Source organism: Pieris brassicae, chromosome 13 (genome assembly GCF_905147105.1).
Source record: "Pieris brassicae chromosome 13, ilPieBrab1.1, whole genome shotgun sequence".
In the NCBI taxonomy this organism is placed as follows: domain Eukaryota; kingdom Metazoa; phylum Arthropoda; class Insecta; order Lepidoptera; family Pieridae; genus Pieris; species Pieris brassicae.
Genome location: NC_059677.1, coordinates 2,345,806 through 2,364,993, shown reverse-complemented (window position 1 = coordinate 2,364,993; position 19,188 = coordinate 2,345,806). Strand labels below are relative to the sequence as shown.

The 19,188-nt window shown below is 33.0% G+C and overlaps 1 protein-coding gene and 1 long non-coding RNA gene across 2 annotated transcripts; both read left to right on the top strand.

Annotated features, from left to right (window-relative positions):
• Nucleotides 1-4,372: 4,372 nt before the first annotated feature.
• Nucleotides 4,373-6,612, top strand: LOC123717640. Its single transcript, XR_006754861.1, has 4 exons — nucleotides 4,373-4,460; nucleotides 5,025-5,150; nucleotides 5,911-6,048; nucleotides 6,581-6,612. It is a non-coding gene; the product is annotated as an uncharacterized LOC123717640 (long non-coding RNA).
• A 9,401-nt stretch (nucleotides 6,613-16,013) lies between these two features.
• LOC123717632 lies at nucleotides 16,014-18,771 on the top strand. The gene is made up of 4 exons (XM_045673724.1): nucleotides 16,014-16,222; nucleotides 17,514-17,673; nucleotides 18,140-18,268; nucleotides 18,620-18,771. Exons 1-4 carry the CDS (start codon nucleotides 16,077-16,079, stop codon nucleotides 18,746-18,748), a joined length of 564 nt encoding a protein of 187 aa, XP_045529680.1. The 5' UTR covers nucleotides 16,014-16,076; the 3' UTR covers nucleotides 18,749-18,771.
• Nucleotides 18,772-19,188: the final 417 nt, after the last annotated feature.

Below are 19,188 nucleotides of genomic sequence, written 5' to 3'. Positions count from 1 at the left end.
TTAAAAATAAAATCAATACAAATTTAAAAAGTTTGGTCCCGATGACAGTTTACCTTTAACTTAAAAACTGAAATCTTTAATAAGTGACTGTGCACTTGAATCCCACGGCCCAAGAGTCTCTACTCCATAGGGAACAGGATCAAAGGTGAAGAAAAAAGTCTTGTTTGTGGCGTTGATTATTTTTGAATTACAATGTAAAAATGTGCAAATCGCTATGCATATAAGTACTTACTAGCGAGTATATATGGCAGTTTTCTTGTTGCCATAGTATACGAATCCCACTTTATGCCAAGATTTCCTTTGGGACAAGTACATTTCCATCGCCTATTTGTATCTATAACATTATTTTTAAATATTATATAATTATAAGTGAAATCCATTCAACATCGATTCTTAAATTTAACACAAAAATATAGAAATAAATGCATATTTCAGAAATAGAAATCGAAAATCATTTCAAATCATATCATATGTTGGTAAATTTATTCGTCGTATCTCGTCACTAGCCCGAATTATTATAATTCGAAAAGATTAGGTAACTTACGAACAATAATTGTGATACCACTTGCAAACTTACAATATGTGTTTTGTGTGTGTTATTGCAATACTTAATAAACTCGCTAAACTTACGTGGAGTATCGTCCATTTTTGAATGTATCGATAAATGTCGTGTTGGTGCAGTTGTCGTAATTGCCCTAAGAAAATCTTTAAAACTACCCTCAGTGTTCATTTAATTAAAATTGTAACAATGCCAATGACAACAATTTGATAAAGATACTTAACACTTGAGCGGATACAAAGCTTTTCGACAAACCAGTAGTAGTAGATACTATACTCTCTATTCGTGAAGCATTTAGTAACTCTAAAAAAAGCATGGGAAGATAATATTTAATATCGTAACGTGTAGTTAGCTTTTTAATATAAATACTGATAAACAAAATTTGTTTTTTTAGTATGGTGCACGTAGCGCTATCTAGCGTCGACAGAAAATGCAATATTGAAATACATTTAAAAAAAGCAATTGCGGTGAAATAAAACTATTCTTATAAATTTCGTTAAATTATAGGTTTTATTTTAAAAAAATATTATTTATTAATAACAGTAAAATAATATTATTGTATTTTAGTATATATTATTTACGATTTCATGTTTATAAGGTTTTTACAAAGTTGAAGCTAAAACAAATATTAAGAAGATCAAGAAAAAGTTAATTAATTTTATTATATATTTTGATTACCTATTTATATTTATCTCTTAATATAATTATTTGATGATATGGTTCTAGTAAACTTGTATAGAAATATAATGGACATTTAAATAACAAAACTAATAACTGGAATAAGCATAGTATTATTTATGGTCTTTTGTTAAAAAACATATGTTATTGAACTATGTAGCCCTTTTTAATTCAAATTAATATTTTACTATACCGGTTACAATGGTGTTTGGCTCAAAAGACTAACTTATAATCTATTATTTGCGACTGGGAGCTAGACAGTCCGTGAGCAGTATTTTTGAGGTTACGCGTGGTTGTTTCTCATTAAAGATTAGAAAATATGTCTTGGGACTGTGTAACTGAGTATAGTTTTTATTATTCATTTAGATCCATAGGTTATGTAATATTAGTGAATGTAGGAAAGTTGATAACTATAATGATGCATTCGTACTGAGTCACACAGAGCGGGAAACTTCCCGGTGCAGATAATAGTAGCTGATAAGGTGGTCATAAGTAATTAGCTAGGGTTTTGGGAAAGCTATATCAGGAACGGTTACAAATATCGCTGCTGGAGTGAGTGATGTCGACTCAGCTCAGCCAAACTTTCAACCAAACTTTCTGTCCAAACTTTTTTTAGGTTTGATCAGCCAGGGTCAATGCACTATGGAAATAATTCCAAATACAAATCCAACCAACAAAGTACTTTTTAAAATAATTCTAAATTCGAAAAATACAGCAAAGCACTAACGAACATTATTCGAAATTCAAACCGCTAATCCAAATCACTACTCAACATGATTCGACAAAAAGGAAAATGCCTCCGGTTTCTGCAATTTGTGGCAAATTAAACAAATCCAAATATATTTCGTTCAAAAACAGCCTCCGACGGAATTAATCTCCAAGACAGTATTGGGATTAGACAGGCGAAGAAATTTACAAGAATTTAGTGGTGTGACGTGGCAGACGTTTAGAATTGATATTTGTAAAAAAAAAATTATAAGTAATTTTCCTCCATAAAGCTTTTAAAAGAAATGTTTTCTACAGATTAGTATCTTATGAAATAACCTATTTATATCGAAACGCTTTTGGTGTGACAGCATCACGCAGACTGAACCACCTACAAAAAGGAATTATTATTGAAACAGGTGCACTTCTTTTTATATGTAGTAAATGTCAGGAGTATCTGTATAGTGTATGTATATGTATTACCAAGCTGCACTACATAACTAAATATATGAGAAAGGAAGAACAAATGAACTATCAACACTACGGATACGTAGTAGCAGACATCCCGTACTTTATATATGTACGTTATGTCTGCACCATGAGACGAGAAGAGGTTAGAAGTTATTTAATATTACACACATATATACATTTAATATGGACACTCCACCCTCGGACATGCACCAGAGTAGATAAAAATATAAATATATCTTTCCTCCAAATTTGATTTTGTTCCCTTTGGAGTAGGGCTTGATTCAAATGCTATCCTCGCGTAATGATATTGCAAGAGAAATGCCAGCATTCAAACTCTAGCACAAGGCGTTATCAAAAGCCATTATCCACTCACCTTGGGTTACACACCTAGTAATAATTAACCTTGGTGGGTGGTGGTGAGTTTTCAAGTATGCTAAAATTCCAAAATAATTGAGTTATTTTTGTATATAAAACACATTAAGTTTCGTTTAAATCGAATATGAAAACTGCGTCAGCGAAGAAAACTTTGACAAAATAGTGTGGGGTTCTAAATAATAATACAAGTACTGAAATAAATGTTAGGCTCAAGCAGGCAGAATACAACATACCATCCGTATCACCTTGACGTCCGTCGTTCCACAACCTTTGCAGAGCTATATAATGAAGTAGAGGTATAAATAAGTGATAACAATCAGAAAATAATATAGTATATTTTAAGGAATAATGTCTGATTGATTTTTTTTTATATATGCTCTTCATACCTAACTAAGTAATTGAATATTATTAAACATAGTTGGTGCAATGGGTATGTGTCCCAGTAAAGTAGTTAAATCCGAGAGTCAATTGAACATCTAGACAGTTAATTAAAGATCTTAACAAATTATAAACTCGATATCTTTGAAGTCTTGTTGGATTGTGGTTTTGTTTATTTTCTCCGTCGGTTTCTATTATATATTCGACACAGTATATCTTCTTAATCATACTTTATGAACATGTTATAAATAAAATGTAGAATTATATATATTTTAAACTATTATTTGGAGATAACGATACAAAACAGTTTAACAAAAAGTAACTTTTTAGTATTATATTATATTTAGAATATTCTTAGTTTAGCTGTGGCAGTGAAGATACGATTTAGACCCTAAGTCTGTATTATCCGAAATCTTTCATTACAAAGTGGTAAGCCTGACTATTGTAATGAGTATATTGCTGGGTATGCAGAACTAAATTTGTCATTACATTTCTATGTTACACATTTTCTGTAGTCTAATGCGAATTTCGTGTACCTAGTTCGCGAATCTCACTGTAAATATAACAGTAGAATCTCGCTTAAAACCACTAGAAGTGTACAGTCACCATTTTATATTTTATCAGGGACTGAAATATATAGTTTATTTGACATCATTGTGTGGGGGCATACATATTTATGAAATTAGCAATATTTTTCTTCTATTTAGTTGTTTACAGTCTGTCAATAGGTAATGTCAACAATACCCATTAGAATAATCTAACATAATAATATTATAACAAGTTTAAGTTTTAATTTTGATTGTTATGAGGATTTTAATAATTTATCGTAAGTATTTCCTTAAAATCATTCAGCAAAGTGAAGTTCTCTAAATAGTGCCTAGATCCCGTGCGACGACAAATCTTTCTTCTGCCTGTGCGAGGTAAAACAATCTAAGTACAAAATATCAGCACATTTTGATTTAGTTTATAAAATCTGTGTAAATGCGGATTTATGATGAAATGTGGTTTTACCTCTTCCACATATAAATGAATAAGATGTTCACTATCTAAATTAATTATAAATGAAACTAATTCAAAGCCTCGCAGTGAGCGTAATAGGCAAGTTTCACCATGAATTATAAGAACAAGTCGAATTGTATTAAGATTTCGTTTGACTATGATATAAAAACTAATCGTAATTACATATTAAAATTTTTTAGTCCAATTCTTGATGCTACATTTTTATGTGAGTAACGGCCAACAGCAAAATTCAGAGCTCGAAGTCCGCTCTGTGTTTCTTAATTGTGACCTTGAGGTGAGTGTTTAATTTACAACGCGAAAACATTAGTTTAACTGGCATTTACATATAATTACGTAAACCTTGGGCAAAGGTGGTATATATATGTACCAGGACAGCTATCACAAAGAAAAAACTGGAATGCGTGAGCATTTTCATACGATGGAGTTTCGCGTTTCTTCGCGAGTTTCTTCGCGTTTATATATTTATAGTATCGCGTTTAGGATACCGTTAACTGGGGCTGCAGTATCCCTAAATCTATAAAGCTTAAAAATTATGAAAAATAGTTTAAATTATATAAAACTACACGGTTTCTAATCTTCATTTAGACTGTTATGATAATTGAACACAAAGGTTAGGAAACTTCTAGGTTAGAGTCAATATAACGTATCTTGTTAATTACCTATAGACAATGTTTTGTACCAAACCCATTGTTTTGACTAGTGATTCCTGGGCCCGTATCCAACACAACAAAACAAATAAAAATCTTCTACTCTAATATAAAACCCACACCAAAGCCACCAACCACTACCCACAGTGTAAATTTTATAGAATAATTATTATTGCAATCACTCTTTTAAGGACGTCATCTCCTTTCCCGATAATGAAGTTATAAGATTTCAACGTGAAGAAATTTTGAAGCACAATACACTTCGTAATTGTAAAAAGAAACTCGCAGTGACAGTGAAACTGTGTGATATTCCATCAGTAAGTATTTAGTTTTATTACCTGGTGACCAGCCACTGCCACGAGTGTAACACGAACCTAATAACCAAAAGCTACCCTTTAGTGGGCTATTTCGTAATGCAATTCACTTCCAATTGGCAAGTTGGTGATCAGTCTACTGAGAAACGTCTGGGACTTTTGGGTCTAAGGTATGCCGTTTTCCCGCAATGTTCTTCCTCACCGTTCCAGATGTGCTCATAGAATGTTTATTGGTGCACGGATCGGCCGGATTATGTTTTACGGATACTTAAAACTACGTGCGTAAAACTCGCGCGGCGCTTTAGAATTTTTTATTTTATGTTTATCTGATAAACAAGCTTAGCGAATAGCCATAAATGGCAGGAAGTCTATCGACATGATTATGTAATTTGACGAGTCGTTCTCGGAGAAACTTTAACCATTTGAAACTTTTTCCACCGGTGTCACTTCGACGTGCGTCGTTCCACAACTGAACAATCTTTAAGGCAGTTTTTGCCGCGCACCACTGGTATGTGGAACCAGCTGCCCACCGAAGTATTTCCGAATCAATTCGATTTAGTGTCTTTCCGTTCCATTCCGATAATAGCGTTCCAATTCTTAAAAACCGACAACGCACTCGCGCACTCTGACATTGAGAGAATCCATGGGTCACGATATCACTTAACCTCAGGTGAGCCTTCTACCCGTCTGGTTCTATAACAAAAAAAATATTGGATGTAAAGGCGAAACTAAAAGCTTTGCTTGATGGGATTATTCATTTCAGAAAACCACGGGTGATGAATTCATACCAATTGAACACGTTTTAGACGCTCACAATAAACGCATAAGGCTCTTAAACCCGTACATATTACGTCTACGGAGGGAAAATCCTTCTCAATTGTATAAAATTCGGAAAATGGAAGTAGGTACAATATTATCTACCCTTTCTTAGCATTCTGTTGATTAAAAGAAAACTCCTGTATATACGCATATGGTTGGTTGATCACCTGCCGAGATCGAAAGTTGTGAACGTTTACCCCAAAGATTACCTAAGCACCCTTATATTGCTACAACCTTATAAATAAAATAAATCAATGGCGCTACAACCTTTTTAGTTCTGGGCCTCACATTTCTGTATTTGTTTCATGTTCATTTGTTAATCATTGAATAGGCAAGTAGGTCATCAGCCTCTAAGACAAACCGTTTCTTACGAAGTTTTCCTTCACCGTTTGAGCTTATGTTAAATGCGCACATAGAAAGAAAATTCATTGTTGCACAGCCGGGGATCGAAGCTACGACCTGAGAGATGAGAGTACGCTGTAGCCACTAAGCCAACACTGCTCCACAACCTCATACATAAAGAGGATCTCTTGATTTACTGAAGTTAGTTGTGGCTACGTTGTTTGGACATTTCACAGGCCCGGAAAATTAATCGATTTTTCCTATGGTTACAGATCGTAACGGGAGTATTCGGTGCCAATATTCAAAGAGGTAGTCGAAGTGTAAGTCTTATCTTTCGAAAATTTATTTTGTCTTTGTCGGCGAGAGAGAGAGAGAGATCCCGTTTGTATTCGCGCTCTCTTTTAATTTAGTATGGATTACGCAAAAAATGTTTACCATGTATACGCTATGTTTGATGTTTTCAATATGATTTTGAAAAAAAAAACCTCATTCTTGGGATCGGGATCGTTAGAATGAAGACTCAGTTCGCGAAAATTGACATCCGTATGTCAAATGAATGTTATAATTACACTCATTTAGTTAAGGTCTATCAAATTGCTCGAGTACGCTGTGATTAAATGATTATGTCGTTTGAATGTGATGTGTTGATGTCTCATCTCTAGTCCAAACATAGACACTGGATCCGTCTTTCCGCCATCTTGTCGCCTTTGCATGAACTAAAGAAAATAATGAGTTTTGATTTACAGCATTTACTCCATAAGCAATATTCCGAGGATACAACGTCTACAAAGTATGACACTCTAGATAATAGTGATGTATATCATGTGGATACAAGCAATGCTTTCTCAGGTAATTTTACAAGCTATTTCAATCTCACCTTTAGTAATGCTATCTCTACCGGGTTAAAAGGAGTAACTGCGAGTGACGGGCCTTCATAAACTTATTTATGTGTTGATAATTTACAATCATACAGAAAATTGTTTTGACTCTAATTTGAGTTACTTCTTCAAGAATAGCGCTAGCCGCGGGTGTTGCAGGTGTCCATGGGCCATCTATTTATCGCTGTATTCAAAGTGACCCTAAAGTTAATAAAACAATTGGTCGAACGAACGTAGCGTTAAAGACGAGAGATTGTTATATTGAGTTCCAGTGAAAGTCTAAAACAGCTGCATACTTGTAGACTTTATTGCGATATTTAGAATTATTCATAAGAAAGGTTTTTGTTAAAAGATTTAAGCGTCACTAGTTACCATAATAGCACAAAAGGGAATGATTAATTTTTAGATTTGCATCGTTTTAAGCTATGGCTTAACAGTGATCAGCCATATCAAACAGATTTTTCTGACTCGTTATGTCAACATTTACCTAATCGTGGGATAAAGTATATATTTCTAATATAGTCCTGTGGAACACTGTGTAGGCTGTAATACCAATGCCATTTGAATTTTAAGTACAATCGTCATTTTCTAGCCAATGACAACGCTAAATATCTTTTTTATAATTTGTAGTCTGCATCCAGTATGGCATCGTTTTAGTGCTCTGTAACATTTGAAAAAAGAATTCAGAGCGCCGATTGGACTTTTGGCGGGAACTCCAAACGTGGCGGTCGATTTAATTATTGTTTCGTTAAAATATTACCAAAACTTATTTTAGTCAAGTGTAAATAATTGTATATTTTGTTAATTTTAAAAATGAATGAACCGGAGGACCTCGAATCGTTCCAAAATTGTTCGTAAAAGAGGTGCGAAGGAATGGACTGGATCAGGATCTGGTAGGCGGCGGCGAGGTTGACTTTATTCCGTTTTTTAAGCCAGATTATCTAAGACTATCCGGAGCATTGTACAAATACGGACTTCAAAGTTTTTGTTGAAAGTCAGGATCAACAGGTTTAACTTGGACAGGTTTAAATAAAATTGCGATTGTTTTAAAACAATACAACACTGCAAATAATTTCATCACAAATTCAGACTTTTTGACAAAGCACAACTTGAAGGCGCATATTCCTGCAGCGCTGATAGAAACTGGAATCTTCCGATATGTGCCTACCAACATTTCGAACAAGGATTTATATACAAAGCTGTCTTCGATATATGAAATTATTCCGTTGGTGACATCGAACAATTCATATTTAAATGTGAGTGCTTTTCGTTTGACAGATTGATTCTTGTCAGTGACATTAGTGAGATAGTGCAAAATCAAATGATAGTGCAAGATCCCTCCCGCCGCCTGCGTGATGTGTTAAAAGGTAGATCCTATTACGTGGCTCTACATAAATTCATCAAAAATAGAGTTGGGAAATTATAATAAGCCGAATTAAAATACTGAAGACTTGGTTAAACTCCAAAAAAAAAGTATTCAGAGCGCCGACTTCTAATTTTAATAATAAACAATGCCGTTTCGCTTAAGCCGTCGTTGACACGTCATATTTTTAAATTATTATTGATTTTCTTTTTTAGTTAAGTTTAGGGTCAGCCATGATACCCGAAGCACTGTTGCTCATCGGCCTATGCCAATTGAGCACGGGGATTCCTTAGTCATTTTTATAAATAGTGTATCTATACTGAAATAACATCCCATATCTTAATAGTTCTTATTAAATATTTATATTAGAATTTTTGCGTGAAACGTTAATATTAGTTTGATAACGTAATAATGTAATATAATAATATGATATCTTATCGCTAGAAATAAAATAAGAATTAACTAATTGAAATGACTCATAATGTAAAAATTTCTTTATAGTCAAGTTTGACTTTGTGTCACAGAATATGCGAAATTACGATTGTATCACATCAATTAATTGAACCATATTCTTGAAAATAAATTATTATTCTTATTATTATTAAAATGAAATCTGAATTGTTTCAGATGACAGTGCTCAAATGGCATATTTTGAAAATACCGAACACCATTTTGTCATACCTGACAAAGGCAAAATATTGTTTCAAGACGCCACAGAATCGAATCATAATGGGAAAAACAAATTAAATAACTTAACCAACGACAATCAATATGTTTTATATGAAATTGGAAATGCCGAACTTTGGTACAAATCTCAAATAGAAGTCTTCGAGAAGATGACACTGGAAAGCAAAATAATGTGGAATGATTTGACTAAACGCGAAATCGCAAGGTAATTGTAATTGATGACTTTCATCACACTTGCAGCACAGTATCTGGCGAGCGACTAACCGTGGACACCGCTGTTTAACAATTGGTCTTTATTTCTATGTATTATCCTTCGTTACTTTTTGGAAGTAAATTAAGGAATCTAGTACACATCCTTATTTGATCCCATAAAATATCTCACGAGAATCTAAAATTCCGAGGACAAATGAGAGTCGTTCATGTCAAATAAAACATTTGTTTCAGTGTGAGTAGTTTAGATCCTTTATGGAAAAACCAAGATATGAGTGTAAGTTACCTTACCAATGATGTCGTGAAGAGAGAAGATTTCGACTTGCCCTCAGGTGGCTTGTGTTTAGTCCTACCATTAAACTATGCGCGGGAAAATTTACTTCCAAAAGATATAAATATTAGTAAGTCCAAATATTATAAATCTATTTACATTATATTACCGTGTCGAGAGCACGTAAGACAGGCCGTCATGTATAATGAAAAATATAAAGAGTGTTGTTAAGGCTTTAACTAATAATCCTTTAAAGCGTTGACCATTTTTGAGTTGTAATGTATTGTAATTTTTCAAATTTAGTCAAAAAGGCAAAAAAATTATAATTTACAACTATGTTTTTCTTGTTTTATCGCTGCGTATTTATCAATTTAAGACAATAATTATTGATACAAATTTAAAAGTGCGAGACGAAGAACAATATTTTTTTCGGGAACAACGAAAAACGGGGATACTATCTCAAATCTCAAAAAACCCCCATCAGCCCCTGATGGGCATACGTCGAATTGCCAATAACCCTGTATCATATATTTGCACCTCGAAGGCGTCTGGTCAATTACTCCAGTGTGTCCTTAGACACAGCGTCTGTATTTGTCTTGTGTTGCCATTACAGATAATAATGGTGAATTCATAATAGTGCCAATCAGTGATGTTATTGTTGTCAAATCAAAACAAGAAGGTTTGAAAGACTTAAATCTCACAGATTTTTAAAGAAAACAGGTAACACATGAGCCTATCGTAATCCTTTCCTGCTCAAGCGTGACTTTTGTATTTATTGTATTTCTTATTATTTTGTATTGCATCGCAATTTATGAATCCGTGAGATTAGCTTTTTAGATTTTAGTTTATTTTACAAAAATTTTTTGAAGTGAAATTTCTTTATCGGCGTTGGAAAATAATTTACCAAAAACATTGAGAAATCTTCCTTCTAGAGTTTTTAAAAGTCGACTTAACACTTACTTTTGGAATATTTATTATTCTATTTATATGTCACCATAAAATTGTAAATACCTAGTTGTATTATAATGGTTGTAATCTATCTCGCGAGATTATGAACTGTCGAAACATTGTGAACCTCAACGTACTGCTTACAATTTAACGTATTATTATTCCGGATTATATTTATATTCCGGTGACAAATATACAAAAACGTTGAATATTTTCGAAAGGAAAAAATTTATAAAAATGTTAAATACATTTAAATTAGTAGTATCTGATTTGGGCCGTGTAGTGTGATGGTGGGAAGATGTGCTCCTGATGAGATTTACTTATAAATTTAATGAATATAAAATATCATGTTTCATCATTAGTTTCATGAAAATATTTTTAGCGTCCCGTGGTTATAGAAACCGCTAGAACGTTGATGATTGGCAATATGGCGGATCTTAACATAATGCAGCATGGAGATGAAGGATTTTTGAAATTACCACTAAAAACCGGTCATTGCACGCAAATGGATTTGGAAGTCAAGGCCGATGAGAACAAACTCATAATTCCAGGGTTTGTGTTGTGTTAAATTTGTAGTCTATTGTCCAATTCTCAACATATGCTTTGTTTCTGGATCTGAATTGGCAAATTGAGAGTTAGTAACACTATATAGACTATATATTATTTAAACAAATCAAGCTCTATATTCAACAAAGTGAGATGATAAAGACGTTCTTATAAAAAATCTTGCCTCTTGAAAGGTAGATGTGGTATAGATATTAGTCTAAAGATATCGATTATAATTAAACAATTGAACATTAAGGTAAAAAGTTTGTGAAATACCTACTTATTTTTATGATTTGACGTGACGAAATCGAGTTTTAGATTTTTAAATGGAAGTGAAGCAAGATATGTTACGCTCCTATGTAATATTTTATTATTACGGTTAAGGGTACGCCCGTAGCTATTGCTTCTCTTGCTATATGGCTAATCCGGCACTGTGCGTAGTTACCTATATTTACATTATATTAACAAATTTTTGTCATAAAATATAAACAGTCACAAGCTTTGAATAAGATTAAAGGTTTAAGAATGAAGTGTAATAATTAAATTTAAATAAAATAACTGTTAATAATTAAAATTAACATTGATAAGATTTTTGTAATTCTGTATATTTACATAATTCTTTTTAACAAAAAATTCACTACGCGTGATAACAGTTAAAAGCCAACTACACTGTCTAGCGAAATGTAATAATATGTACACATTATTCATAATAATAATCTTTATTTATTTTTATCACAAAAACTTTGTACATTAACAAGTTACAGCTATTGATTATAATAAATAAATAATTATCTTTCTTCTATTGAAGGAAATGCTTGTTTGTGTGAGACTGATGCCTGTTGAAGGTGTTACAGGTCATCAGGCCTCACTTCACTTCGATCGACAGGTCTTAAAAAGTAGAAAGAATTTAGAGAGTTTAAACAATTATTAATTCAATAGGTTGCAACGTTAACAAAACAATTGTATATAAGGAAACCACATGTGTATGTGTGTGAGTACGTGTGCACTATAAATTATTATCTAACATTTGACATACAATTTAGTGTCAACTTTATACTCACATCATATGACTATATAATATACATATGTGTGTTCAAACAATCAAATTGAAGATAATTTTTTTAAGCGTCACGTTAAACAAATGGAAATGTTTTCTTTCATTTATAACTTGGTGAAATGTTAATAGACAAGATTGTTCCTCCAGGTACATCGAGGACTTATTTGTTTAAGTTGTACTTTTTTTTCAAATGATCTTACGAATTTATCTATAGTATTATAAATAAATAAATATAAATTCCAATGGTAACAAAATTATAGGTCTTCCGCAAGATTGACATCTGTTGTGTCTGACACCCGTGATGCGCGATCTTTAATCAACCTGCAAGTGACAAATACAGGACTAGCTCCAGCATTTTTCAGGTGATTTATCTGGTTATTTTTTACTGGTATCCCTCATTGTATTAAGTAAATGAAGACATATTACAAAAATTACAAATAAAATTGAAATCTCCTTGTGTTATACTCAAGTTAATGGGGCTTAGTCAAAATGGCTTAACAGTAGTGAATACGTAAATATTTTTCTTTAATTATATTTTTGAAGTGAAACTTCTTTATCGGCATTGTAAAAAAACATTAGCGTCACATTATTCCGTTACGCGTCACATTTTTCCTTTACGCACCAGTTTTTTCTTGTCCCTACCATGGATGATTCGAAGAGATTCCAAGCCATTAATAAAAACAAAAATATATAATTACGATAAAAATTATACTAATAATTCTATTACAATTAATAAAATTCTGTATTAAACTTAGTAAAATTAAGGTAAAATTAAATAATTGTATTATTTGCATTCATGTCTATGATAATAAAAGCCTTTTGTTAAACTTTATCTTATTTAACCAATTTCTGTAAAGCTGCATATAGTAGACATTTTCCGAAAAATAAGGTCATAAAGAAATTGTCACTTCTTACGTGTGTACACTAGTACACGCACACATTTTGTATTATTTTAAGTGTCGTACCCCGTGAATGCACGCCGCGCATTGAAGACTCATCGAATACCCAGAAATCTTTAATTCCACCAATGCATACAAATATCTTTACCATGGAACTACCCTTAGGGATATCGCACGATGACTATCGATGTTCAAGTAAGAAATTAATGTGTTTCTGTAACAAAACCTGTAACCTCGTTACTTCATTAACAAATCTGATTTCAATATTATTGTTAGATCTTATTAGAAATGGCGTTTTATTAGAAATAGACGATTCCTGCCATAAGAAGTCGGAATACAACTTAATTATGTAATTTATTATTTGGTTGCGGGGAGCGTCAAATATAACTTTTCGTGAGTTCGTGTATTTTGTTTGTATATTAACCCACGCATATCACTCTTAGTACTGGTTGGTGGCTGACAACTGCGTGGTTTGCGTATAATTTTGTGCTCAAAAATCAGATCCAATAATTTTTCGTGCAATTTTAATAAAATTGTTGGATTGTAAACATCTAGGACACGACAATTGTTATAATAGAGGCAAAGACGGCTGAAATGTCACCGGTGTATATAATATACTTGTATGTACTTGCATATAATATACTTATAATAATACGTGTTAATAAATTTTAGTTGCATTGATCAATGGAGACGGAGTAGCGGTCGCAACAAGAGATGTGGCTATCAAGAAGAATGATCGCTGTTTTTGTGTTTGGCATTGCGATTGCGTTTGTTTAGGTAAATATAGTTTTAGGCGATCCTTGCGAGTAGTCAAGAAAGTAAATATACATTAATTGCGGCGGGCGGTGGTGCGCGACGGCGCGAGGGCGACGTGTCGATCGCGTGATTGGTAAATCAGTTGACGTTTGTTCCCCGCGCTGTGTACGATGCGCAAACTTTCCCCCAGTCCCTTGTTTAATGCTCAATGCTTAGTTTGTTTTTCTTTATATTACAAAATAATATAATAACATCATTACCATAGGCGTCTTGTTTAGGAGACAAATACATATAAAAGTAGTATCTCAATTTCCTTAATTGTCTGTAAACGTTAGGCTATCTACGTATAATATCTGACTGGGTTGTCAATTTCTTAGCCGCGGTAGCAAACACCTCAACATTCTGTGTCCATATACGTTGTTTGCTCTCGATTTACAGCGTCGAATCTGCGTTACCGCTCGAGTCTGTACGTCATGCAGCATGCTTCACTCGTTTTTATGTCATCTCGAAAAAAGTGCTCGACTAGAAGGCATTTACTTACTTTTTCTGTTATGGCTAGTATTTTGTAGTGTTTAAAGATTCCTCTTCGTTTTTAATGAATCGAGCACATTTCTCAAGACAAATTGTTTGACGATTCGCATTTGTAGGTAATATATTAATTGTTATTGTGACGATAAAAAAGTTTGTCGAGTGGGAAATGAATTTAAACCTAAATCCAAAATTGACATGAAAACTAAAATGATAAATGAACTTTATTTGAAACATCTATTGACTGATTTTTATGAATTATTCATATATTTATTTATTTATATTTTTGGCATATATTCTCTCAGGTGACGATCCGAAATTAATATGCCGAGATATGTCTGAAATGGATGTTCTAGCAGCTGGTTTTTCTCCTCATGAAGGAAGAAGACGCGTGCGGTCGGCATGCTATCCCGATGATGTGATAATTAACATGTCTATTATTTTTGTAGGCGTTTTATTTTTATTACTTCTGTTTGGTGAGTTTCTTATAATAGATTTAATTTTTTGTTAACATGGTAACGATGTTATGTCAAATATATGGTAACCATGGTAACATATACTATAAAGCCTTTTATATTTTATTTATTAATTAGGAAGTACTTCAGGAAAGAGATTAGGAATTTATTTTTTTGTATTAACTGAACGATTTGTTTTGGGAATAGTAAATGGCAAACACATATAGTATATATATTTAGTTGATTAATGATTGTTTGTAAGCAAGATATATTGTTTGCTTATATTTTTATAAGCGGTGTTGGCCTAGTGGCTTCAGCGTGCGACTCTCATTCCTGAGGTCATAGCTTCGTTCCCATGCTGTGTACCAATGGATACTCTATGTGCGCATTTAACATTCGCTAAAACGGTGAAGGAAAACATAGTGAGAAAACCGGCTTGCTTTAGACCCAAAAAGTCGACGACGTGAGTCAAGCGCAGAAGGCTGAAATTTTGTTTTTGTGATATTTATCTGATAGTGTCGGTATTTTCTAGAAACGTAGAATAAGGCGAAAGATAAAAGTTTTAAAAAGATTATTATTGTTATTCCAAAGAAACTTCTAACGCATGTCCATGAGTTTTTTTATCTACATTTTTGTATTGAAGTGCCTCCAGTTCATTAATATACTAAACGGTTAAATACTATCAAAAACATTACTTGTGAAGACCTAGTCTCTCTACTCATTTCTACCGTAAACAGTTGTTACCAGTAAACCAAGTGGTAGTGGTGGGTAAGTGTATCAGTCCCAACATAAGTGGTCTAGTGACCATATCATTATTAAAAGTCTTTAATGTTGTAAATAACAATCTAATTTACTGCAATGCCAATATCAATGACAACTAATTAATAAACTGTTGTGGTTTCTGGCAGAATGACCAGCGCTATGGAACAGTTTGCTCCTCAGCAAAATACCGAGCCAATTACCACCTCAACACACAAGCATTACACACTTAAAACGTAACGTGTTCGATAAAAGAAAAAAATGTGATAACAATTTTGAAAAAAAAAATTATTTTGTGTGTTTTGTTAGTGATAAATGTTATAGCTTTGTCTTATGTATACAATAGACAAAAGCTTCTTTTCAGGGTTATTAAAAGCCTGTGTTGGTATAATTCTGCCATGTGTTGGCTTAATGGGAATGGAATATATACTAAAGATACCACGAAAGCTGGACCAGTACTATGAAGGTTCTTTGAGAGGTCGACCTGTGGTTTATGATAAGGAGGGGTGGCCTGTTCATCCAGACACCAAAAAGAGAACTGTACGTCTTGTGAGCAAGTATGTTTATTTAAACAGAGTTGTAACACTTATTTTTGGCCTTATGTCTTTTATTTACGTTTATCGTTTATCGTCCTTGATATTTATTCTCTTTGGCTACGTTTTAATAAAACCTAATATATTGGTAATACTGGTTATAGAAGTGAAACTTATCGGCGTTGGAAAAATATTTACCGTCACATTTTTCGGTTACGCGTCACATTCTTCGGTTTCGCGCCATCTTTCTCTTGTCCCTACCACGGTTGATTCGAAGAGATTCGAAGCCATTAATAACAAAAATATATAATAACGTATAACAATGATAGTAATACATTTATTATAATTAATGAAATTCTGTAGTAATCTTAGTAATAAGGTAAAATGAAATAATTGTATTATTTGTATTCATGTCTATGATAATAAAAACCTTTTGTTAAATTTTATCTAATTTAACTTTATTTATCCAATTACTGTAAAGTTGCATATAGTAAATCATTTTTCGAAAAATAAGGTCATAAATTATTTCCTTTAAGATTATTAGATACACACTTACACTTATGATCAAATCAATATACAGATTTTAGTTTCCGACGATATATATCTAATACATTTTGGAATTCCTAACACCTTTTACGTAAAATTTCCAACATTAAAACATTATTTTTGTAAATATTGATACGTTCTATAACACTGTACGTATTTTTATTTGTTCTATCAACAATTTCTACAGCGCACGCGAAGGCTGATTTTTTCACACCTATATTAGTGTATTTTTACTAGAGAACCCTTTTTATTAAAAAAAATTAGATGGTGTTGCGAAAGACTACTTCCGTGTAGATCCTAATACCAGTCACTTAAGAATTGATAATCACAAATCATATAATAATTAATATTTTTTCATTAATACATTTCCACGTACAATTCACTTATTCTAACAAAATCACATTAATTGATATTAATATCTTCAGCTAGGTAAACTTACAATGTATGTAAACCGTGTCGCTAGACTTATTAGTCTATATAGTCATCATGAGACTAAGGGACTCCCAAAAAAGGTAGTCATCGCAGCCCATGGACACCCATTTTAGTGGATGCGTTACCCTTTTGACGTACGGGACAGAGTTTAGTTTGTTTTTTTTTATAGAAAAGGATGCAAACTGGCAGGAGGCTCATCTGATGTTTGATGATACCGCCGCCCATGGACACTCTCAATTCCAGAAGTCAAGTCTCGTGAGTCCGTTGCCGGCCTTTTAATCCGCAAGTTACGTTGTAATCCCGCTGAGACGGATATTTTAAATTGACTCTATTCCAGGCCAATGGAGTTGATATTAAACTTGATAATGTTTATAATCTTACCGTGTATACTGTTATGGGAAGCAGTAATGCAAATGATAAATAAATGTAAAACAGAAGAAAAATTTCGAGGAAAGTACCAAAACACGAAGAAATGTTTCAGCAGTAAAGATATGCAGGTGGGCTTATCGCATAATGGATAAATCAATAGATTTGTTGACCAAGGGAGAAACAATTAGCTTGTGTTAAATTATACAAATCTGTCGTATACGTACACGAAACTGATGATGATTTTCATTTGCTTTTTACTATTCTTATCCACTGTACCTACTTTAATAACGTCCTCATCAAATAAACAAAATAAAAATAGCCTTATTCGACTACACTATAATTACACTAAATCCATGTCTTTTATGTTTTCACTAGTACTCGAACTCCGACGGAGTGAAGGCCTCCTTCAGCTTCTTCCATTTATGCCTATTCCTTGCGACAATTTTCCATTTATTTCATCTTCCAAGTTTTTGGTGGGCATCCTCTCTTTTTTCTTCCCTCTGGGCTATTCCAATTAAAGGTATTTTTGATCCAGCTGCCATCACAAATGCCTCATTAATATTTATTAGAAAAGAAAGAGTCCAAATGTTCTAGAACGTGGAGCCAAGATGGCGGAGGCGTAAGGGTGACATGAGGAAATGGATGACACCTCAGGCCGAAGCTCTCAGTGCAGACATTTGGGACTACGGTCTATCTCCAACAGGCGAGAAAAAATGCGATTGTGTAAGATTTTTTTATACTAATTCGTGTAGCTTAGGTGTTTATTATATACACTAGTTGTTACCCAACATTTCTTTGAGAGAAATGTTTCGTAGACTTCGCGATAACCAAAACAATATTTGTTTAATGTTATTCAACATTTACAAAACAAAAAATTAAATTCATTCGACTTAGGGTCCTACAAGGAAAGTTCTTGAAAGGCCGGCAACACACTTGCGAGTCTTCTGGCAAGGTGAGTGTCCATGGGCGGTGGTACCACTTAACATCAGGTGAGCCTCCTGCCAATTTGCCTTCTATTACATAAATAAAGATGAAAACGTTAATTATAAAGTTAAGTCTAAGATTATTTCACAGAGACAAGCACTCCTCAACGACATCACCAGGAACGAGCTGAAACAGCAAATACTCCACGATTCCGAACAAGACGACACTGCTTATGTCTTAACACAAATACAGAAGAGCAAAGAGTCCTTAAAACATTAGCTTTGTTCTTTCAAATAAATATCCTACAAACGTAGTACGTATTTATTAGTTACAACGTTGTTACTCGAAAAAATTTTTTATTTATCAGTTACATTTTGACTCTTTAAGTCTTTGGCTCAAAATTTAGACAGGTATTTTTATGTTGTCTAGAGAATAAAATATCTAGAGAAGTGTGTAGGCAGTCCATAATATATACCATTCTGCGTATATTTATTATTAAATTTTTAAGTCCATCTCGAACAAGTTTCAAAAATATTATAGATGTCTATATCCAGTTTGCTAATTGTATATACTTTTGATATCGAAATTTTGATCAAAGAAAGTGGGAGTTGCGCACCAAGAACACCAGAGCGAGCTCCATGCAAAAAGCATTATTATAAGATTCCTCCTTACGGCGTTTAACCCAATTTTCATATATTTATTTTAATAAGTTTAATATT